This window comes from Lepidochelys olivacea (genome assembly GCF_965140295.1).
Source record: "Lepidochelys olivacea isolate rLepOli2 genome assembly, chromosome: 5".
Lineage (NCBI taxonomy): Eukaryota > Metazoa > Chordata > Testudines > Cheloniidae > Lepidochelys > Lepidochelys olivacea.
Genome location: NC_140415.1, coordinates 110,912,961 through 110,937,008, shown reverse-complemented (window position 1 = coordinate 110,937,008; position 24,048 = coordinate 110,912,961). Strand labels below are relative to the sequence as shown.

Below are 24,048 nucleotides of genomic sequence, written 5' to 3'. Positions count from 1 at the left end.
GGAGTGGGCTCATGTATTTGGCTTGCATCTAAATAAATTTTATAAATATACACCAACTGCTTGGGGTTGGATCCTTTTTTTAAAATTTATTTATTTATTTATTTAGAAGTCAGTCACAAACCTACCATAAACCATGTGTATCTTGCCCATGTCCAATATAGTTTTAGTAGACACAATTAGAAGACAAATAAGAAAGACATTTTCTTCTGAAATGATTTCACGAACATCAGGAGAAGAGAGAGAGAGATGGCTATCTTTGCAGAAGAAATGTATGTCTGAGTTTCCTTCTTACAGTTCAGACTGTGGGCCCCGAAGCAAGCATACTCTCCATTCTCAGTTTTGCCAAGCATCCAGTGGATTGTGTTGTATAAATTCTGTTTTATTTCAGTAAGATCTGAAGGAGAAGATCAGTATCTTTCTCCTAAAATGTCTTTGATTTCTATGTATTTTGTGCGTATCTATGTAATGCATTAATGTGTGTGTGCTGAAACTAATCGTGACTGAATGCTTAACAAAACTGAAAAGCAAGAAGTTCTAGGGGGCTTTTAAAGTGTCCCCATTCCTGGAAGGGAAAGGAGTATGTTTGACGTTCCCCTCTGGTGTTATCCGGACCGGTGATCTGCTAGGTCACTCCAATCCTGGACTCTGGGAGCCAGCCTTACACTGCTATGCTGTGAGAACCCCCATTCCTGGGCTGTTCACGCACAGCCTCTGGCATGTAAGCTGCTCCTTGGATTGTGCAACCGAATGACACTAGCCAATATCTCTGGTCCCAGACACAGCCCTAGGAACCTCCGTCTTGCAGTGTCCAGTTATGCCTGCTGGACACTGGAAGCTTATATGAATTTGCCAGTTTAACAAAGAAATTGATATGTGCCAGCCTTGTTATCCCAAGGGGAGTCTCTGACATGCTTCAAACCAAAAACGCTGCTTTAGGTAGAATAAACAAACAAATTTACTAACTACAAAGATAGATTTTAAGTGATTATACGTCAAAGCACAACAAGTTGGATTTGGTCAAATGAAATAAAAGGAAAATGCATTCTAAGCTTATTTTAACATTTTCAATGCCCTTACAAACTTAGATGCTTCTCACCACAGGCTGGCTGGTTGCCCTTCAGCCAGGTTCTCCCCTTTGATCAGCACTTCAGTCGCTTGGTGGTGATGTCTGTAGATGGAGGTGGAAGAGAGGAAGACCATGGCAAACGCCTCCTCCTTTTATCATATCCTTTCTTCCCTCTTGGCTTTGCGCCAGCCCCCCCCCCCCGAGTCAGGTGAGCATTACCTCATCGCAGTCCCAAACTGACCAAAGGAAGGAAGGTGACTTACTCGAGAGTCCAGCAGATCCTTTATTGTTGCCTAGGACAGTGTCCTTTGTTCCTGTGAGGCTGGGCTGGGTTTGTCCCATACATGCCCTGATGAGATGTGAACTGCCCCTCTGCTCTTGGGGAGTTTTTGCCTGGATTTGCGTTAAGCCATGGGGACTCATTTTCAGCCTCATAACTGTATACATGAAATTATAGCCTGAAACATTACTGTAACAACAGTTACTATAACATCACTATAACAACAATGCTCAGTACATTATGAGCCTTCCAAAGACACCCAACATGACAAACTTTGCATTGGATACCACACAATCATATTATAAGGAAAAATATGGGGGTGCAGGGTGTTCCCTCAAGGTACAGAACGTCACAGTATGCAGGTACAGATCCATTCCTGTGTTGCTTTGTAATGAATGGATAAAGTCCTCTGATAATACTGAAGGTAAAACAAACAAGTAGCTAGTTGGTTTGCTGATGAATTATGAACTGGATTCCTAATTGGGCAAAGCTTCTTTCTGTTCCCCAAAATTTCAAACAAGATATGTGCTCTAGCAATATAACCAGGCCCATTCACATTCTTCGGGGCTTTTGGCCATCACAGTGTCTTTGTAGTTCAGGTAGACATCCAGCTTTGTGCAGGATCAGCACACAATGGTCTGCTGTTCAAAGGGGAGGGAAGACGACTTATCTGGCTTATTTCCAATGGCCAGACAAATTACTTCTCCATGTTGAATATTTGTAATCATATGGCCTGCTGCATGGACTTTAGTTTGGACTATAGTAACCCCGGTTTGTTTGGTTTTTTTTGCTTTTAACCAGAACTCCACATAACAGTGTGGCTTGATTTCTCTGGTTGGTAGTTTTCTGTGAAGTGGATGGGTTGAAAATTGGAATATTAGAAGATAGTGTGAGGCCACCCCATACGTATAACAGAAATGGCCCCGGTGCTAAAGGTGAAAGATGAATGCTGTAAACACTGGGCACACCACTTGCTCGATGCTGTAGTGCTTTCAAATAGAAAAGTTGAGTTTGAATAGATATTAACAAAAGTGTATATTTTAGAAATGGAACCTGCAGAAAATCATTTTCTTTTCTTTTAGCTCCTTTAAAGTAGATGTTGCCAAAGTATCTACATTTTATGGCAGTATAAGGCTAGTCAGATGTATATTGCAAATGCACACTCAAAGCACAGGCTTATAAATTAGTTCCTGAAGACTTTGTGATGAGTCTTCTTGACTTGTTGACTTTAGCTACTCTCCAGAATTTGAGAGGCGCATTCAAAAAGAGACTGATTAATTCATTGTACTGTTGCACCTGGATTTTAAAATCCGTGAATCATTTTACTGTTCAAAAATTACTTCCTTTAAGCCCTAAACACTGTACTTTAATGTTCAGTGAATGCAAATGGTAGTTCCTACTGCATTAATTAGGAGGTTTACTTCTGGTTTTCGTTAACAAATTTCCACTCATATCCTTGATAGATGAGGTAATGTTTTATTAAATGCACTTATCAAAGAATAGGTGTTTCCAATAAGAAGTACCAAGCATATCCAAGCTTGATAACCCAGAATCATAATTAACTGAAGAGGCCAAAAATAGACCTCAGTTGCAATTGTCTGATGTTTTCCCTGACTCATCCACACAGAGTTAATTCATGCTAATAATTGTCCATTTCAAATGTTGGAATTCTGGAGCCAAGAAGGAAAGGGCACACAGCCATAGTGGTATTATTTCACATAGCAACTGCTGTCCTGTTTCTTTTTCCTGTTTCCATTGTCTTTCTCATGTTTTTCTTTCCTCACCTAAAACGAGCTGTGCGCTTCTTGAAAGGAAAGGTTTTCTACAAGTTCAGTTCTTTTCTATTCAGAAGTGCCAAAGAAGGATGTCAATATAAGAGCAGATTCATCAAAGCAGTTCTTTTGTGGCAAGATAAATGTTTCTGTTGGCAAAAGTTCAGTTTATTGAGTTTTGACCCTGCACCCTTTCACTATAGTGGTAATCCTACCATCAGCGCTTTTAAGGCTCAAGACAAAAACTGCATAGAGTATAGCCCCCTTCTCTAGTACTGCTATGCTTAGGAGGGAATTGGTTGTATCTAGTGTGTATTACTGAGTTTTTTAAGGGGATGTAGAGAATTGGACTGTTTTAATTCCCTTCCAGCTGAAGCTTGGCATTTGTATTGTCAGCTTGGATGGAGATTTATTTTCTAAAACAAAAAAATAAATCATTTAAATTGGATAAGCCATTTCCGAGGCCTAGAGCAGTAAAACAGACAAGGGTTAAAAAAAATCTGAAGTCACTTTATATGACCCATAAGATACGAAATAAATAAATAAAATCTTAACAGTGAAATTGTGTGGGCACTTTGATTTAGTGTAGTCCAGGGCCATTTGGTATTTTTTAAAGAAAACAATCAGATACTTTGAGTAGACACTGTAGCTGCCTCTCCTAATATTTTGGTTGTGTGACAAGTAACCAATGCTAATAAAATAGCCTTAAAACTATACCAGATTGGGTACAAAAATTCACTTGTTCAACCTTAACGATGATGATAATGATATTTTACATGCATGTCTTCCCCCTTTCCCCCACCTCCCCCACCCCCACAAAAAAAATCTTACTTTAGGCCGGTGAGAGAGGAGAATTATGCTAGGCAGTAATAAAATCTCGGTGATTACATTGACTCAGCATTTTGTCCACTTGATCTGTCATTGATAAAAGAATATGAACTGTCATGCCACCAGATGTACCACAGTTGTGATATCTAGTCCGACTGAATTACTGACCTGATACAGTATCAGTGGAAATACAGTGTTACCCTCTTGCAATGATTTGTTTATTTTTTCACAGAACAATTTCACAATGAGAAGAAACATGTTTTGCATATCGCAACGTGCTGAAACTAGTCAGGACTTTCATTCTGTTTCACTACAAATGGAGTTCCACTATATCAGACTTCACTATTGTCAGTTCTACTGGATGTTTATTAAACCTCTGAATTCACTGGCTGAAAAATGGTCATATAATCAAAAATAGTTTCTTGCGTTACCCATAAATTGGTCACCCATCTAAACTCAGTTAGATGTCGGATACAGACCCATTCTTGATATATTGTGCAACTATTAATATTCTTGAGCTAGTTGAATTTCACAGTATTCTTGGAATCGAGCTGTTGAGGGCAATTAAGTATCCTGTGAATATTTATTTTCGTTTCCCTGTGCAAAAGTGGACTTTTTCTCAGAGCAATAAGTTGGCCCTTAGCTCGCTAGTAAACAGTGCCAGGTTTTTTTCTTGGTGTATGCTGAGCAGGGAAGCTCTGGGCAGGGCCTTTTATTCTAGACACTGTGCTCTGGGCGTCTCTCTTTGCTATACCTGTCCTCTGAATTTCACATGACCTCTTCTCTAAGCTGGGTGCTGGCCAGGCCTTTTCTCTAATAAATCTGAGCTCAAATTCCTTGGTGGATTTAATGAAACAGAAATTGACTGGAGTTTTGCATCACATAGTGCAAAGCCATTACTCCTTTTGGTTGAAAAGGTGCCATCCAGCGAGTATTAATACCCAGCCTCACTATGTGGGTTACACTTTAATCTTGCTGGGGAAATAGTTTTCTGCTGTCAAGTTTTTGTATAATGCACACACTAACTTGCTGTAAATGAGACCAACAATCAAAACAATGACCCTCACCAAGGAACTGAGAGTGCTCTATCATAAATTCACATGCATGACATGACTATGACTTCTTGTTCATTCCGAATGGCTGAGCAGCCATTTCTATATGGTAATTTGTAAAGTTGTCAGGTAAGGGAATGGTGGGGAGAGAGAGAGAGAAAGGGAAAAGGAGGGGGAGAGAAATGCTATTGTCCTATCAGCTACTGAAAATTTTAGAAATTTCATCTCTCCCTGACCAGACTCTCTGTACAAGTTTCTATGAGGATGTGGTTTAATGCGGAGGTTTAGGACTTTTAACATGAGCTGCATGGAAAAAAAAAAGTGTTAAATTAAAAACCTTTCTGTGTTATCACATTTATCTCAGTCCAAAGCTATTGAGTGACAGAAATCTGGAGCATTACATTTACAAAGCCAGAGCTCAGCTCTGACACAAAACCAAAGGAGGTCACAGGTATAACTCTCTGGCTAAAAATTGGCATAGATTGCAAGGGGGGCAGGAGAGATGTATGTGTGCACACTGTAGGTAGATTTGAATAGAAAATATTTCTATATTTTTAACCGTCCTGTAGAATTTAATAGAGAATCATAATCCTTCTGTAGAATACTGTAGGATGCTCATTAAAACCACATTTTCAATTAAATTGTATAGGTTTTCAGAGTAAATTCATATTAAGTGGCTATAGAAACCTATTGGTTCCCTCTTCAATTATATAGGACTTTTCCATAAGCATCTTTGTAAAGGAATTTCTTTAGCTCTTAGTTACTTCTCCATCTGGTTATTAAGACCAAAAACTAAGTCTTCATGGCTGTTAAAGTGACTTTAAAATAAAAGTAATGTTAATCTAGCTCTAGACTGGATTTAACTGCTCCTGAGATTCCAAGCAGACATCCAGGTTCATGTACCTCCCTGGGCAAAGTCTCTTTAATCTATCATTTTCTTTTTGTTCTAGTAAGGTATAATCAGAACTGGGTTTTTTGTGGGGGTGGTTTTTGCCTAAAATCAGTGATCCCTTCTTGGTCTGACCTGGGAGGACCATGTATTTGTTCAGTTTGTTTCCTTGCTCATCAGCTTACAGTTGGTGTGCTTTAAAGGAAAGTATCCATGTAAACAAACCACACAATGTATTGGTCTTTTTCCTCTGGTTTTGTGTGTCTGTAAATATTTCAGTTGAGTGTAAATACAAATGGATCATACAGAGTCCTCACAAATTACGGGCAAGAATAGCTTGCTTCCAATACTGGAGTATCACTGTGGGATGTTTTGGTGAATGCAAGGGACAGAGATTCAAAAGTTCCGCACCAAATTTTCTGCTCCTCTCAGCTTCTCCTCTCTCCGCCCCCACCCAAAGTGTAATGTTAGAGCAGTATTTGGCCCATAGCTTTCATTTCCAGTTCTGCTACTGATGCATTGTGTGATCCTGATCAAGTCATTTTCATGTCCCTGGGTCTCCGAGTCCCTGTCTGTAAAATAGGTATAATACCCGCTTTCACAGCTGTGGCGTCTCAACTAACTGTAAAGCATTTTGAGATGTTTAGTTAGAAGTTGTTATAGAAGTGTAAGACATTATAATTACTTGCCCATTTGTTAAGTTATATTATTAAAGTGACATTTACAAACTAGCCTTCATCTAGAGATAAACAAGCCCACATAGATTTTCCTCCAGTGATGAGAGGTAAGAAAGTCTTCAAAAGCTGGTCCTTCCCTTGAAGAGGAGAGAAGCCAGTAAGGGGTGTGGATGCTGTAACTAAGGGTGCTGGCTTGAAGTGGTTTCCATCATATACCAGGTTTACAGTTTGGTTCAATGGCTCTCAGCTCCCCCACTATGCTAATTGTTGCAGCACTCCTGGTAGAAAGAAAAGTTTTCTATTTGAACTTACCAACACCTGGGGGGCTTTAAAAATATGGGGACAATGCAAAATATTAGTAATTTAATTTTGTTAATGAAGCATAATGAAGGATAGTTTTGCTTTCATTGATAGTCCTCTATTAAGGGACAGTAGCAGCTCACAGTTCAGTTTCTTCTTTGAATGAAAGCCTGTGGCACCCTTGAGCATGATCAGTGAAGTGTGCTGACATAGGGGTTAACTATATGACCACTGGGGAAGATGTGGCTTGAGCCTCTGAATGCACAGCAATAGCAGATTGGTTGGAACTGTCTGCTGGATTTTGAGCATCATAGGACCAGTACTGTGGAACTTCAGAGCAGGAGTCTCAGCTGAGCTGTGGCTGTCAATTTGGGCACTTTCCTAACAAGCAGTCATGGTTACCTGAATTTTAAATAATGAAACCCGTAACACTGATCCTGCTGCACATGAAGGGCTGTGATGTGCTAACCCTTTTACCAGTTTATTATGTTTTATTACATCATACATTTTATATCTTGCGAACAATCCTTCAGGAAGCTTAATTGTTTATAGGAACATCTTAATTAACTAGAGTTCACCAGGTTAAGCAGAACACAAACAAAACAAACTCAACCACTCCATTCAATCTAAAAGCACAAGGTTAAAACAGGGAGAAGGATTTGATGGTGAGAATAAAAATTGCATATTGCTTTCAGATGTTATAATGTAATGATAAGGCCTTGGGTAACTTTACCTCTGCTTTCTATATTGTGAATGTGACAATCACTGGATGGGAAAAACATAGTGTTACCTTGACTTAGTAGGAAGAACTTTGACTCAAGCTATAGCGTTATGAGGAAATTTGCTTGGTTAATTTAGTAGAGTTCCCAATTTTTTATCCCATTCCCTTCCAGATTTCAGAAACAGAAAATGTATTCTGTAAAGCATACACTTAAAACCCTGAAAGACTTCTCTAATTATATTCTAATTGATTGCAGTCAAATTTGCTGAAGTGTATTTAAACTGGAGCTGTGTGAAATGGTCACACTACATGAACTTTATGGCAATCACCCACAAGTGTCTTCTTTAGTTGTGGGGTGGGGGTAGAAAAGAGTGTTGTTGTCAAGGTTCCTTCCCCACTCTGAACTCTAGGGTACAGATGTGGGGACCTGCATGAAAACCTCCTAAGTTTATTTTTACCCGCTTAGGTTAAAACTTCCCCAAGGTACAAACTATTTTACCTTTTGCCCTTGGACTTTTTTTGCTGCCACCACCAAGCATCTAACAAATATATAATCGGGAAAGAGCCCACTTGGAAACGTCTTTCCCCCCAAAATCCTCCCCAAACCCTACACCCCCTTTCCTGGCGAAGGCTTGATAAGAATCCTCACCAAATTGCATAGGTGAACACAGACCCAAACCCTTGGATCTTAAGAACAATGAAAAAAGCAATCAAGTTCTTAAAAGAAGAATTTTCATAGAAGAAAAAGTAAAAAGAATCACCTCTGTAAAATCAGGATTGTAAATACGTTACAGGGTAATCAGATTCAAAACATAGAGAATCCCTCTAGGCAAAACCTTAAGTTACAAAGAGACACAAAAACAGGAATATACATTCCATTCAGCACAGCTTATTTTCTCAGCCATTTAAACAAAACAGAATCTAACGCATATCTAGCTAGATTACTTACTAAGTTCTAAGACTCCATTCTTTCTGTTCCCAGCAAAAGCATCACACAGACAGAGAGAACCCTTTGTTTCTCCACCCCCCTCCAGCTTTGAAAGTATCTTGTCTCCTCATTGGTCATTTTGGTCAGGTTCCAGCGAGGTTATCCTAGCTTCTTAACCCTTTACAGGTGAAAGGGTTTTTCCTCTGGCCAGGAGGGATTTAAAGGTGTTTACCCTCCCCTTTATATTTATGACAGATGTTTAAAAGGGTAATACTAGTCACAGGGCCTGATATTACAAGGGTTGAACATCTTCAGCTACCACTGATGTCAGGGCAGAAGGGTCTCAGTGGGAATTTGAGGGTGTTCAACACTTCTCAGAAGGCACTTGGCATAGGTATAGTTATCTAGTTAAGTGTACAGTTGCATGGTTACATTGGTTAGCTTCAGCTCCTCATTTTGTAATGTTTGAAAAAGAACAACGCTTTTACCAATTGGTGATTGCTGGCAGCCTGCTGGCCATCTCAGGCTCATGCAGCCAATAGTGATTTGGGGATTATCAGCCTGAAACTCCACTGTGGTCTTAATTTGCAGAACAAAGTCCTTGTTGCCTTCTTAAAGCAGCCTTACAAAATGATACTTTTCCACTCCGCCCAAGTGAGTGGTTTTTTTTAATACATGATATATATTTCATTACAATTTTAAGGCTAATTTAAAGATGAGCATCTCCCAGACAAATTATGTAATGTGGCACAATGAAGCTTGGGAAGATCCAAATTCAGTCTCTTAATCCAGGATTCCCAAACTTGCTTACATGCAACAATATATAATAAATTATTGAGGAGATGCTATTTCCAGCACAAATACAGCAGGGCCACATTCCCATTGTAGTGTAGAAGGAGGGATGCTTCAGGAGGGGTATGGAGGAGGCAAAGATGCTTGGAGAGTAGGCAACGGGAGGGAGGAAAGCTGTAAAATGAATGGGTAGTCAAAGGAACCTAGGTGCATGAAATGGGTAACTTCTGTTACAAACTGTAATCCTCAACAATAATTTAACAAAAATGTAGGCCCATGCACTGCTCAGTAGTGGCCATATCTGCCAGGAAAGACAGTTATATTAATGCATTAAGATAACTGTGTCCCTGTTCTCATGGTCTGTCCCTATCAGTTAAAAAAACAGTGTTGTCCTGATTTTGTAACCTGCAGACTCTGGCCACCTGAAGGGCACATCAGCCAACTAGACTGCTGGCTGAATGCATACATTCCACAAGGACCATCCTTACCAGGCCTGTCACATGTTGACACCTGCTCATCCCTGCCCACACATGGGAGTCCAAGGAGATCTCCTTTTTTGCTTCAGTCTTCCTCCACATAGACTCTCAAATCCACATGGCGGCAGGAAAAGAGCAAGAGGGATTTGCTTTTGAAGAGCAGGAGGAAAGGGAGCACTGGGTTCTCTTGTCTCTCTCCCTGCTTCTTTCCTCTCTCTCTAGCCCCCCCCACCTTCATGCAAACCTCCCTAACCGTCCCCTGCCCTCAGTGACAGGTGTCCTGGTTTTTTACTTAGACAGCCTGCCCACCCTGAGGCTGTTTAATAGTCCATATTCTAGTCTGGGAACAGAGACTGGGGCTCTCCTATCTCTCGTAGCAGTTCAATCCCTTTGATCATACCAGACATCAATGGGGAAAAAAAGAACTGATTTTTTTAAATTTAATTTTCTTTTCAGGTTCACTCCTGAGTTTAAAATATATCCCCTCTCATTGAGTATCTCCAAACAGTCAAAGTTGCTTCTAACCTTCATATCGCAGGCAATAATTTAGGGAAAACTTTTTCTTCCACTATTGGTGAAAAAACATATATATACATAAAACATAAAAGAAAACACCTGTTTGGCTTGCAGGAATGGGCCTGGGAGGCTGTTTTCCTGACAGGCCAAAAGCGACCATCGCAGGGCCCCTTAAAAAAAAAAAAAAAAAGTCCGGATTTTTTTTCCCTATTTCATGTGAGCATTGGCAGAAACTCTGACAAGCAGTTCTTCATATTTTATTATGTTCTTGTCTGGCAGAATCTCTGTCAGGCAAAAACCTTGTCAGCGGAAAACCTGTCGTAGGATCAGAGGAGACAAAAACAGGTGTCACACAGGCAGTCAAAACTGAAGGGAAAAAAAGATTAGGCTAAAGACAGAAAGGCAGACAATTACATTAATGCCATTGCTTTTATCTTATAGATGTGTGTTATTATCTCGGGGTGCTGAGTGCGCAATTGCCTCAAAGAAAAGTAGACAGGAGACAAGGGGAAACTTGATAGTTATTAACTGAAGAGGCAGTGTGTCAAAGCTGGATGGGGTTCAAAGTTTTGTAAAGGGATAAAAAAAATAGCAGACAGCAAAGCAACGTCTGTGAACAAACGGTGGTTCTGCTTTCGGCTACATAAACCTAGTAGCAATCTAAATTTTTCAACTTGGAATCAGATCATAGAGAGAGAAATTAATGAAAGATTTCCTTCAGACTTTTAAAATAACATTTATTCTGCGTACATGCAACTGAAATTTAGTCTGTTTTTCTGTTGGGTTTTTTTTTGGTCATTCAAGAAGCATGCGTGACGCAGGAAGACAGGCATTTGTCAGCTTAGCTGTATTGTTTGGGTATGTATAAAACACCCATGATCAACACACTTTTATTTTTAAAAATCTATTAAGAAACCTTTAACTAAGTGTGAACATTTGTACGTGTAAGCTGTAAATTAAGAGATCACATATGTGTCACTCTATCAGAGACTAAATTAATTTGGCAAATGGCTTCCATTGCTAGTTCTTAAATACTGTAAAAATCCAAAGGAAAGGTTGCTTTTGCTTCCAGATCAGAAAATGCTGTCCTCACTCTACCTCCACAATGTTTTAAAATCTGCAGTGACTGAGTGAATGTCTCCTAAAAGTAGATTAAATTAGGACAACGATGAGAATGGGGTGAAATGAAGATAGTCCAAGGATGCCATTTCATGCCTCGTGCTTTGTTTGCACTGTATCGGGATGTCATCTCTCTACCCTAAATGTTCATGTTCTCTCACTGTTTGAATTGAAGGGTGGATGGGGAGATTTCATGGCATTTATACCCTTCTCTGGATATTGCTGCATATCTTGCCTATGGGTACCTTCCGTTCCTGGCTAAGGATGACACTTTTGAAGAGCACATTTTTCACCTTTGAAATGCACTGTATTGTGCCAAATGGCAGGTATTAAAATTTGTTCGAGAGGGAGGATATTTCTAAACCACCCCTAGGATTGCTGTAGTTTGCCAGCCCCTTCAGCAAATTCAGCAAATTACTTATTCATTTGCTGCATTCCCTCCTTGAAGAGGTGTCCTACTTTTGTATGGTGGTGGATGGGTGATTGGAAAAAATAAATCTGAACTCCAAAAAATTTGCAGCCGTTCATTTTCACCATTCCGTCAAGTAAATGTAAAGCTAACTGTACTATATTATATGTGGAAATTGCCACTAATAATGCTCTGTTTGCTCATCCCATGTTGATTGTTCTACGCACTGTGTTGCAACAGTGTTATGGAGCCTTGCCATATGGGTCTTGTATATTTAACCTGTCTGCCAAGTTTTGTTGCTTCAGAAAGTGGCTCAGCTCATCTTAAAATAAATAAATAAAAATCTCCCATTTGTTGCAAGGCTCCCTGAAGTGTGACTCACTCTGCTAGTCATGGAAACACAGCAGTTTAATGCGGGAGTTACACCTAGGGTAAAACCAGCAGCAGGAAACAGAAAACTTTATTTTTAAATTTGTGCATGCGTTGTGTGCATGTCTGGTAGGTTGGATGGGGTGGTGTTGGGGCTCCAGGAAATATAATAAATAGAAAAAGTGTTCAATCTAGATTTAAGATGGAAATGGGAATGAGATCCATTTTAATCAATAATATTTTCATGTTAAAATGTGTAGTATTCTTATTATGCAAAATTTTAGCTGTGAGGTATAGTATTAGTCTACTGGAAAGTCTTGATCTTTTTGGAGACATACTTTTACTAGACCTGCTTTCCCCACTCCAGAGTTCCTAAATATTCTGCTAGAATCTGCAGATTTACAAATAGTATGTGCATTTAAAAGTATAATTCTCATTAAAACTAGCAGGTTTGTAATACTTTTATATTGAACCAAGGCAAATCTCATTCAAACATTATTCAAAAATGGATGTGAGACTTTAAATATATAGCGTGTGTGTGTGTGAGAGAGAGAGAGAGAGAGAAATATATATATATAGTGTGTGTGTGTGAGAGAGAGAGGAATATATTCAGAGGACAAGAGTTCCACTTCAGCCTGAACTCTCCCATTGTACTTCGATATGGGAGGGGTCCCAGGTCAGTGAGAGATCTTGCGTAGCTGGGCCTCAGCATAACTGGCTGAGGTATGGATGAAGTGAAAGTCTTACTCTGTGTTCTCTGGCTTTTGATAAATCAAACTAGTCATTTAATACTATTTTAATATACCTTCTGTATTTAATTTCCTTTGAATTGCATAGGGTCCCTCAAAACCAATAAAATGTAAGTGTAGATTTTCCCCCCCACTTTTTACTACAGTTAAAAATAAAACTAAACAAAAACAAAACCCCACAAATGGAACATTAAAGTTTGTCCATTGATAAACTATAGCTGGGTCCAAAGCTTTTGGCATAGAATACTCAATACACATGTACAGACTAATCCATTGGCTGAAATTTTTCATAGTAAGACCACTACAAATGGTAATGTGAAAAGGCTGACATTGTCTCAATTCCAAAGGGCCCATTTACAATTTGAATCATAGTATGCAGTGTCTCATTAAAATCTATAGGAGTGAGTTTGTTGGTATTACATTGTAAAGTACATATAAGCCAAATTTTCAAAAGGAGTTCAGATGCAGCCTCCATTTGTGTGTGCACAACTTGCATACACAGTTTTTCGTGCAGTTTTTTCACCGTCACTTGTGCACAGCATTGATGGTATAGATGAGCAAAACGCATTTGGCCAAGAATTTCAAAACCTGATTCCTAACGTTAGTTTCCTAAGTTCATATTTAGGTACTTAAATAACTGGCCTGATTTTCAAAAGTGTTGAGTACCTTGTAGTTCTTTGCATCTGCCATCTTCCCTATGCCCAATCAGAGGATGTTTGCTTTCAAATTGTGTTGCTCTGACTCCTGGAACTGCTGGATTTCTTCTCTCTGAGTTCTGTTAGCACTCATGAAGCTAATCAGGCTCATTGCTTCTCACAGTAGTGACACACTCTAAAATGTACTGGAATACACGCGACCCTCCAGAAGCTGGGATGCTAGCAAACGCCAAATCTTGCAGGTTATTTGGGCAAAACTGTAAGTGTTGGTAGCCGTGCACAGATCCCAGCATAAGCAGCTGGATGCTACTTCTCCTGCCGCAGGAGCCTGGATGGAACCTGAAAATCAGGTGCACATGCTTTTTATATACATGCGTCAGTTTCACTAGGATCCTCTTTCTAGCTTTTCTGCAAATCCTCAGTGCTTCCTTGTACACAGTAGTGGAATCACAGGAGTCAGGTATATGTGTGGGCAGTGAACAATTGTTTCACCTTCCTACACAATAAGGCTAACGCCAGCTCTGATCAGGCCCTAAAAATAGTATAAACTATTCAAAATCAGGGTTGATAACAGAAACACTGACAGACCATAAGTGGGAGCAATAAAACTTGATAACTCAAAGAGCTGAGGGTAGAGAGAAGAGATTCCCCGTTCTTACAAGAATTAACAAGAGAGGCAAGATGGATGAGGTAATATCTCTTATTGGACCAACTTCTGTTGGTGAGAGAGCTACACAGAGCTCTTCTCTGAGTCTCTCAAAAGCTGGTCTCTCTTGCCAACAGAAGTTGTTGATCCAATAAAAGGTATTACCTCACCCACCTTGTATCTCTAATATCCTTTGACCAACACGGCTACAATAACACTACATACAACTAATTAACAAGTTAATAGTTCTTTGGAGTTTAAGGAAAATGTATTTGGCTCCTTTTTTCACTAGTTGTAATTCCTGAAATGATCATTTTAAATTTAGAAATAGTACTCCTCAAAAATATTACTCCACTGTATGTTGTTCTAGTAAAACACAAGGGTCTTTTACAGGCCATTCCACAAAAATGTTGACTTCTTTACTCGCAAAGCATGTGGTTTTAAGATTCATTAGACCTCTTTTCCCTCTGTAAATCAGCTCATCCAGAGGTGGGGAGTACCAGGAGATGGGGGCAGCAGCAGCCACTAAAAAGGGGTGCCAAACTGGGATGGTGCTTCGTAGTCTTAGCGCCTAAACTTAACATACTGAACCCAAAACAAACACACATGGCTTTTTGAAAGATTATGTGTGTCCTTTCAAAAGTAACATGAGCGTTAATGGTTTTGGCTTTTCTGGGTGAAATCTTGATCCCACTGAAATCTTTAAGAGTATGGGTATTAACTTCAGTTGGGCCAGAAATGACTCAAAGTGTGTATTTTTATGGCATGACACTCAACAGTGCCTTTTTAATAAGGAAACATCTGCTTTTGTCATTTTTCAGATATGATAATATCTTATATTTATACATAGTGTCTTTCATCATGGGGATCCCAAAGCATTTAACAAACTCTCTTATGCAGACTACCCACAAGGATAAATTTACCTTTGAGATGCAGACTCTCTGAGGTGAAATGCAGTAGCTGTTCATCAGCACATAGCATCACTAGAGAACAGTTTAGGACAGGAAGTGAAGAAGAAGGCCATATCCAATTGAAATTGGAGCGGTAATTCAGGGAGGCAGAATAATATTACCCAAATTGACATTTTTCCAGGACATGGAAATGAACACCCTCAGCTTTACAAAAAGAGCCACGGGGTCTTTATCAACCATAGGGGCTCAGATGTTTTATTTTATGGCTTATCTGAAAGAAGGCATCTCAGCAACAAAATGCCCCCTTCGCACCAGGCTGAAGCACTGAAATTGGTTCAGTAATGATTTAGGAAATAGTCACTTAGGTGCTCTCAATACACTTCAATACATCCCGGTGTTTCTCTCACACTTCTCTGCGTATTTTCAGAATGGATGGGCAGAAGCAGATACAATTCACTGAGACACAGTGCGGTATTTTTTCTTGTTACTGTTCCTTTTTTTGTTCTTGCTTGATCATTTTTATAGTCTTTTTCTAAACAAATAGGATATAATTTTGTAGATTATAAATAATGGTGAAAGGTTGCATTCTCTACATTATTTAGTTCCATACTTGAGTGCAGTGAAAAGTAGTTCCATTAATTAATGAGCCACAAAAATTCCAGCTGTTGGCCACACGGTTATTCCTTGTGCTGGCACAAATGCATTTCCTTCCTCTCCACATGCCTGTGTTTCATTTCAGTCTGTAGTGTGGCATTTGCCTATACTCTGTGAACACTCTTCTGACACACCCATGGAAAAATATATGCCTTTTTTGTTATAAACTATGCATTAGAATGCACATCCTGATTTGTGCTTAAAAAGAATGGAACTCAGTGTCTTTATTTGTGGTTACTATAATTTGCAGTATAAGGCCCCAACTCCAAGTTGAAGATGGTTGTGGTAAAATGTAGACAAATTCAGAACTAACTCCTCATCCAATTTTAAGATCCTAACTCTGGCTCCAATGGTAAACTTGTTAAAAAAAATTAAACCACTTTAAGTGAATTTGGTGCTAGACTGAGAGCCCTGGAGACTGAAGCCTTCTTTTTAGCCACAGGATAAGTGCAGTGTAGGTTGTCAAAGCTATTACCCAGTGTTTTGCCAGTGTGCTTCAGTCCTCTGGAAGGACCACTTGTTACTTTCTCCTCTTCTTGTCTATTCCATCTCTGGTTTCTCTGCAAAGGCTTTTAGTGTCAAATGTGGTGGTTTTGTAAAGTGGGCAATTTCTCACTAGGAGCTATACCAAGGCCACCACGCTTTTTTGCATAATTCCCACACAGTCATTAGAAGAAAACAACTTTCAATCTTACTACTGACTTGGGTCAATTTGGAAGTAGCACCTTAAACCCCTGAGCCATTCCATCCAACTTTTTAGAGGCAAGGACTTACCCTCCCTGTATATATTTTTAAATTAAACTGTTTCATTTAGCAAAAAGCACCATGCTCACCCCTGGAAGAGGAGTATGATGCAGCGATTAAAGCACATGTCAGAGACTAAGGAGACAAGTTCTATTATTGGCAATTACAAGGATTTGTGTGATCTTAGGTCACTTAACCTTTTTGTGTGTGAGTTTCCCAATCTGTAACAATGAGTCTGGTAATGCCAGAGTAGTCAAAACTTGCTTCAGAAGGGTGTTGTGAAGTTTAAATCATTGTGTAAATGTTCGGAGATTCTTGGATGAGAGGTGCTATGACTCTTATTAATATTTTATTAATGTATTCAAATCTTGCTCTTCCATTCCAAATATCCATTGTTATGTGACTAAAAACAGATTCCATTATTTTCCTTACCCACTATGGAGGCACATACATGTCAAGACCCTTCCCCCCCCCCCCCAATACATACACACATTCAACAATTTCAATTTTCTAGGTTCTTTTTCCCCTTAATGGACTACTTTGATATATCTGTCACAGTACGAACAATGTAACCATCCTACGAACAATACCATGGAAAAGAACAAAAACATTTGGGGGTATTTAAACTCTTCAGACTTTAATCTAAACTATTTATTAGATTCTAAATCAACTGCTCATCATAAGGCCAAGTAGTTGAAGAGTGCTGGAAGAATAACAGAATCCTGCCCTTTACATTTCTGCAATACAAATGCCCTGTGGAGAGACATGGGACTTCAGTTACCCAAGTTTGCCAATCCCTTATCTTTCATGAACATTAAATTTACATTTAAAGCTATTTATTCAAAGTAGCGTTAACCACTAGAATAGGGAAGATCAAACAAATCAGTTGTAAGAAATGAAGTATGAGGAAACCAGAACTCTTTGACAAAAGTATTCCTTGGAGTAAATGTGTTGAATGAAGCCAGCGGGTAAATGATAAGGGCCTTTACAATCTCGATGTAAGAAAGCAATTTATCAAGAGTACATGAACTCTCCAGTGAATCCAAGAAGAAACCAAAGTACAGGAGGAGGAACCCCTATAACATTATTTTAAAAGCTCAAAAAGTTCTGTTTAAAACAAATAGTCTGGAAGTTTAGGTGCTGTGATAGAATTCATAAAGTGGAAAAGAAATTGAGAGCAAATAATAGTATACGCTGAAATGTATGATGCCACATGTAATTCCATCACATTAAACGTCACATAAGGGGAAAAAGAATTACTAGATGCTCCTCCCAGCAAACCGAAAATAAAGCTCAAACCTCGCCTTCCCCCACCTCTTTAAGTTATTAATATATTTGATCATAAAATTCATTCAAAAGAGGTAAGTTGGATTGAATTAGCTATGTTTGCCAGTGTAATAACTAGCAGTTCAATTAGCAGTAAATTGATTATTCCAGTTTATGATTATGCACGGCAGCAATTTTTAAAACATTGCAGTGGATTCTATTTTCAGAGATTAAGGCTCAAATTTTTAGAAATGTTCATTCATTCAGGTGCATCCATTTTTGGTCACCCTAATGTGAGATACTGAGGGCCCAATTCTTCAGAGATTGTGTGTACCCAGAACTCCAATTGAAGTTAATGGGAGCTGTGAGCGCTCAATACCTTTGAAAACCAGCAGGGCACCAAAAACTTAAGCATGAAAGATTAATGAAAACTCTTGAACATTTGAGCCTATTGCTTACTGTCTCTAGTCTGTGGTAAAGAAGATACACTTGGTGTTTATGGAAGATTCACTTTGACAGAATATTAGATATGCTTTAATAATCTTACTTTTATTTTTATTTTCCTCTCTCCCCATCTCTGTGTCTACTCTTACCCCAACCTGTATCTATCAGCTTTGGACAAGCTTAGCACTCAGCATCTGTACCACCCTACCCAAGTGGAGATTGTGCAGTCCAACGTAGTGTTTGACATCAGCAGTCTGATGCTCTATGGTACCCAGGCTGTGCCTGTGAGACTGAAGATATTGCTGGACCGACTCTTCAGTGTATTGAAGCAGGAAGAGGTGCTGCACATCCTGCATGGCTTAGGCTGGACGCTTCGGGACTACGTTCGGGGCTACATCCTTCAGGTAAGAAGAGGTTTAAAGCAAGTAGTAAAAATTGTTTGGCTGACCATTATTTTGTATGTTGAAGTTACTAACAGTTGTGCACCCAACATGCTTTTTACTAAAAGTCTGTCCTTTTAACTGTGGATCTTTAGGTAAATAACTGTGAGAGGTATTTGACATGTTGTACCTTGACGGTGGTACAGTATGTAAAACTTGCTACTTTTGCCTAAGGTACAGGTTCCTATCCACAGTATTCTCTTTTACTTCCCTACACTTAGTGTAGGAAATACCTTGAATACTGCAAATACTGAGGTTACTTAGCTGCAAGCCTTATTTAGTCATCTAAAGCAACTGGCATGTTTTCAAGAGCTACCGCTCAACTTCTATAATCTGAAGTCCAGTGCAGCTGCTCCTTCAACTTTTTCTTCCTTCCTTCACTCATTTATTTTTGAGGGAGGAGAACTATCCTATAATACATTAAAAACCCATATTCCTAATATAAGTTCATGGTTAAAAGCTAACCTTTGAGCTTTTACATGTGGTTTGTAAACCCATTCCCTTTGTAAAATTGTAACAGCTTGATTTAGTCACAGAAAATGGCATTTCCATGTTTAATCTTCACCCAGTCACCTGCAATCTTCACCCAGTCATCCGTTAGCTTCCAAGATATTTATTATGCTATCTGTTCAAAAGGGCATTTCAGATCTCGTGTCCTATACCACATGGTTCTGAGTGCCCTAAATTGCTACGGGCTTCCATGGGAGTTGTGGGTGCTCAGCACCTTCCAGATTCAAGCCCATGATTTGGACATGCCCAAATGAGCCAAGCTTAATTTTGAAGATTACTATTATTGCATTTTTGTATTTATTTTATTAATTTATGTAGGCACAAATAACATAGTTGGCCTGTTACAGAACACAGAGGAGTCTTTGTTCCTGCCCAAAGGAACTTTCAATGCTTATTTCTTTTATTGCCTGTTTCATGCAACATCCTTTCTGTAAAGGAAGCACATTATCCTGCACATAATTACATCATGTTTTCAAAGAAATTATCTTAAAACTCCTTCTAAAAGATTGTCATAGTAAACAGTTCTGCATTGTAGATCGTCCTAGAGAGAGAGAGAGAAAAAGAGGCTAACTGTTGTATTGAGGCCCTGCTACTCTTATTAAGGTATATACAAATTCTAAAGTTTTTTAGATTTTTTCAGCATTCTTTATGGATTTTTTTAAAGCTAAATGTTCCAGGTGTCCACATGTAAAATATAATCTGCTATGATTTTAACCCAGTTTCAGAAATTAGAATTGATCTTTTCAGAAAACACGAATGCAGTGTGTCTTGGTACATGCTGTAGTTGCTAATATGTGGCTTGTATTATTGACAGAATATGGATATTTTTTAGTGATGCCGTGTATGCTTTGCATTACATTTTAAATTCCTGGATTCTGAATGTTGATGTTTAAAAAGGGTGAAAAAATCCTAGTATCCAGATGATTCCAGATGACAAGCTTACTGCCTATTTAGAGACAAACTGTTTGTTTTCAACCATATGATAAAAATCAAGATAAATATAGGGTCAGAAACAACATTGCAAGCCTCGAACCTGATTCAGTAACTCTTGCAGACAAGAAGAATCTCACTGAAATCAGTGGCTCTGCTCACTTAAGTGTTGCAGAATCAGGCAATTATCTGTTGGAATGATCTGAAGATATGCAAGAATGGAATGTAATATAATTATATAGAGGATTATAAACAGTCACACTGTGCATCTGAATGGTGTAAAGCCCTATAATACACCATTAGGCTAGAGGTCAGTTTATCTGGCTAAAACTCAATCGTATTGTAGCCCTCAAGGCATCAATTTTACCATTACTGCACTCAACAACAGTATATTGAATATTATGTCAGTTAAAGAGAATAATTATTGAGGCGAGTTAAGGGCGGCTGTTAAAGTCTTACCACATATTGACTTGGTTTGCAATAGGCTGTGGATTGTGTTACTGGGCAGATGAAGACATACTACAAGAGACTTAGTCAAGTCTGTCTGTTAGTTTAGCTCTCTAATTTTGTTTGTATTAAAGCTAGGAAACACTGTATATCGGGGGAAAAGAGAGTTCATTAAACATTTTCAGTGAAACCTGAAGGAATGTGATCAAAATATTTGGGACCTAACATTAGCATTTATGATTTGGTTTTTAAATAAATACATTGCAAATAACTTTTTCTTTAGTGGAGGAGGGTGGTGTAAGGTAGATTCTGTATGGGAACATATGGTACCCTAGCCACCAGCACTTAGAGTTCACAATAGTGACTATTATAGCATGTAGGTTTTTCTATGAGGGTCATCACTGTAGAACTTGAGCACTTCCCAGATATTACTCTGTTTTTCCATACAAAAAGCTAGGTACAGAAGTATTATTAGCCTCATGTTACTGATGGGGAGACAGAGGCACAAAATTAATTGTCCGAATTCACACACGGAGTCTGTGACAGAATGGGGAGCTGAACCCAGATCTCCTGAGCGCCAGTCCAGTGCTGTGGTTACGAGGCCTTTCTTCCTTTTGCATGCAAATTCATTTCTGTTATAACCCAGTGTATTCACTTGCTCAGAACTTTCCCATGTGCATCTATGCAGTCAATGTGCTTGTATCTACTTAGCAAAAACTTGTCATGTTTTCAGGAAGTTAGTTGATTTCAGCCACTCCCCCACCACACAGGGGAAACTAGGACCCAGGTGTTCTGCCCCTCCCCCTGTCTTGTGGCCTTGGGGGAAATTTGCAGATAGTAACCAGCCAGAGACTCCTGTGTGTAGGAGCAGCTAGGGAAGCTTTCAGGCACAGCCATTCAGATATTCTGTGAATTTACAGCAGTTTTGACCGAACTGTCTCTGCCCTGTGATGATTGGCTGTTTGCTTCAACCCTCTCCTTCACAGTCTCTTCACCTCAGTTTTACTCCAGACCTGCCCCTCTTAACCGCTTCTTCCCTGCCTTGTCCTCTCTCACCTCTCTTTCCATCAGTATCCCCTCTCCCTTAACTTTTCTTTTCAAGTAGCTGATCCCCTCCTAACTAAATCCAGCAAAAGAAGAAAAAAAATCACAGGACTAACATGACATTGTTTGTAACCATCATCCTGTTCATAGTCTAGGTCTGTAATGAAAGGGAGTATCTGGGCATGATGTAGGTGGAGAGCAGCAGTGGCCATTGCAGATCTCCACTCACCTAGTCCTGAATACAAATTCCATAGAGCTGGTTTCCATCCAATGTGGAAATTCTGATATCTCATCATTTGTTTTCGTCCTGAATCAGGATAAAAAGTCAAAATACCGAAAACTTTCAGCGAGTTGTGAAAAACTTTGATTCAGAAATGTCTAAATGCTTTGTTTAGATGTTTCCAATCAACACCAAACATTTCAATATCCCTGAACTGAAATATTTCAGTTCAGTTCAACAAATCAAAACAAAATATTTGGTTGTATTGATTTGACATTAGTCCACGTTCCTCGAGCTGCCACGGAGTTTGATGGAAGTTGTAGTTCAAGTGCTCATGCCTCCATTTCCCTATAAGGATTGGGTTACTCACCTGAACGACAAGGTGCTGGTAAAATGACTCCCATAATGCACCACAGTGTTTCAAAGAGAGGGACGACCATAGTGCATTGTGCGAGATGTAGCCACAGCTAGGGAGCCCGACTCAAAGAGGAGAATGGAAGCATGGCGCACCTGAATTAGAAAAACCTATGAGGCACCGTGACAGCTCAGGCAAACACAGACGAATGTCAAACCAACCTGAAACTAAATGGGTCCGTTTGGTTCAAGAAACCAAAATGTTTCAGTTGTGTCGACCTGAGCTGATATGAACTATAAGGTTTTGATTGTCCCAATGGAAAATTTTTAAAAAATTAGTACAATCAAAGCTTTCCCACAGATTGCCATCGATAAAATTTTCAGGGAAAATTCCCAACCACCCACATTCGGAACAATTTAAAGAGGAACAGGAGAGGCACACCTAAAGCAGCCAGTGGCAAGCAAGTTGGACAGCAGGGCTGTGCTGGTATGTATGTTTGTCTTCCACACAGGTGTGATTCCCCCTGGTTTTTGGCTGCTCAAGCATTTTGTCTTTAAGAGTGAATTTTAAAAGTAACTTGGACGGGTAACATTTTTTGTGCTTATGGAATGGCTTGTTGCATCATTCAGCTAAACCCTTAATGGACCATTATAATGATACAACACTGAGCACACTAATGTGATAGTCTTTCACCAGTTTTAGAATCTAGGCAAGGTTGATAATGGGGGAGAGTCATTAACACCTGTAAGCTGTTCAATGGCCAGTGCGCAGTGAATGGTGGTCTTTATCTAGTTCTTGGTGCACAGGTGTGCACATCATAATTGACAATGATTGACAATTTGGTAAGCAATCTCAGCAGAAGTAAGATGGGAGACTAAACTAGTCTTTCATTCCTAGAGTGTGATCCCAGAGAACCTACAGGGGAGGGAAACTCTCTGGCCTCTATCCATTCTGTGGACAAATAAAGGGCTTTAGTTTTTAGGGCTGTTAACCTGTTGTCTACCAAAAAAAAATGAATTTGTTTTATTTATTCTAGTATGGAACTGTAGGTCTTCTCACTGAGAGAGTGCAATGTGAATCCATCTTTGTGTCAGTGAGATCTTCTGTCAACCAATACAAATATGCTGGTTCAGATTCTGGCACCCTTACTCACATTGAGAGTACTTTTCTCTGTCTCAACTTCCATTGATTTCAATTGGGCTACTTGTACCATAAAGAATTGCTTAATGTGAATAAGGGTTGTAGATTCTGATCCTTTACAAATAATGATTTTATGTTGTTGTTAATCACAATTCAGTACTTTTCAAAGCATTTCATGAGCAATTAATATTCACAGCATCACATTACAGATGGGGAAGTTAAGGCACAGACATCATGTTAGTGGCCAGGATTAGAATCTAGGTATTCTCAGTGCTTTCCTGCTCACAAACCATCTGCAAAAATCTATCATAGGCATCTAGTTAAAAATTCCACTGCTGCTGCATGAACCAGAAAAGACTTCAGCTCAGTCTCCCATTGCTGTGATGGCTCTGCAGGGCTGATCAGACTACAAAGAGATAAACACTTGTTTTAGTCACTGAAGTCAACTAAATACACAGAGGGAGTCAAATAAGATTGTTGTTTTTCCACAGACATTTTTCTGATAACTGCACACTAGCTCAGTCAAGTTGCACATGCTCTATATTCAATGGTGTAGTGTTTTTTTAAACTCAATTTTGAAATATATATATATATATTTCAAAATCTCTGGAGTGTACCCACATCCATATCAGATGTCTGCTCATACATGGAAAAGCTGTATTATCTTTGCATGACAATACTCGACTAGTTTTGTAAAT

General features: G+C 39.2%; 1 protein-coding gene across 7 annotated transcripts in view; it reads left to right on the top strand.

Moving 5' to 3' along the window:
- The window catches only part of BNC2 (basonuclin zinc finger protein 2), a 391,851-nt gene that overhangs the window by 263,966 nt on the left and 103,837 nt on the right, over positions 1 to 24,048 (top strand). For all 7 annotated transcript variants that reach the window (XM_084629725.1, XM_084629724.1, XM_084629728.1 and 4 more), the window contains one exon: positions 18,433 to 18,668. In XM_084629725.1, coding sequence (XP_084485851.1) covers positions 18,433 to 18,668 — 236 coding nt within the window. The remainder of the gene's footprint in view (positions 1 to 18,432; positions 18,669 to 24,048) is intronic.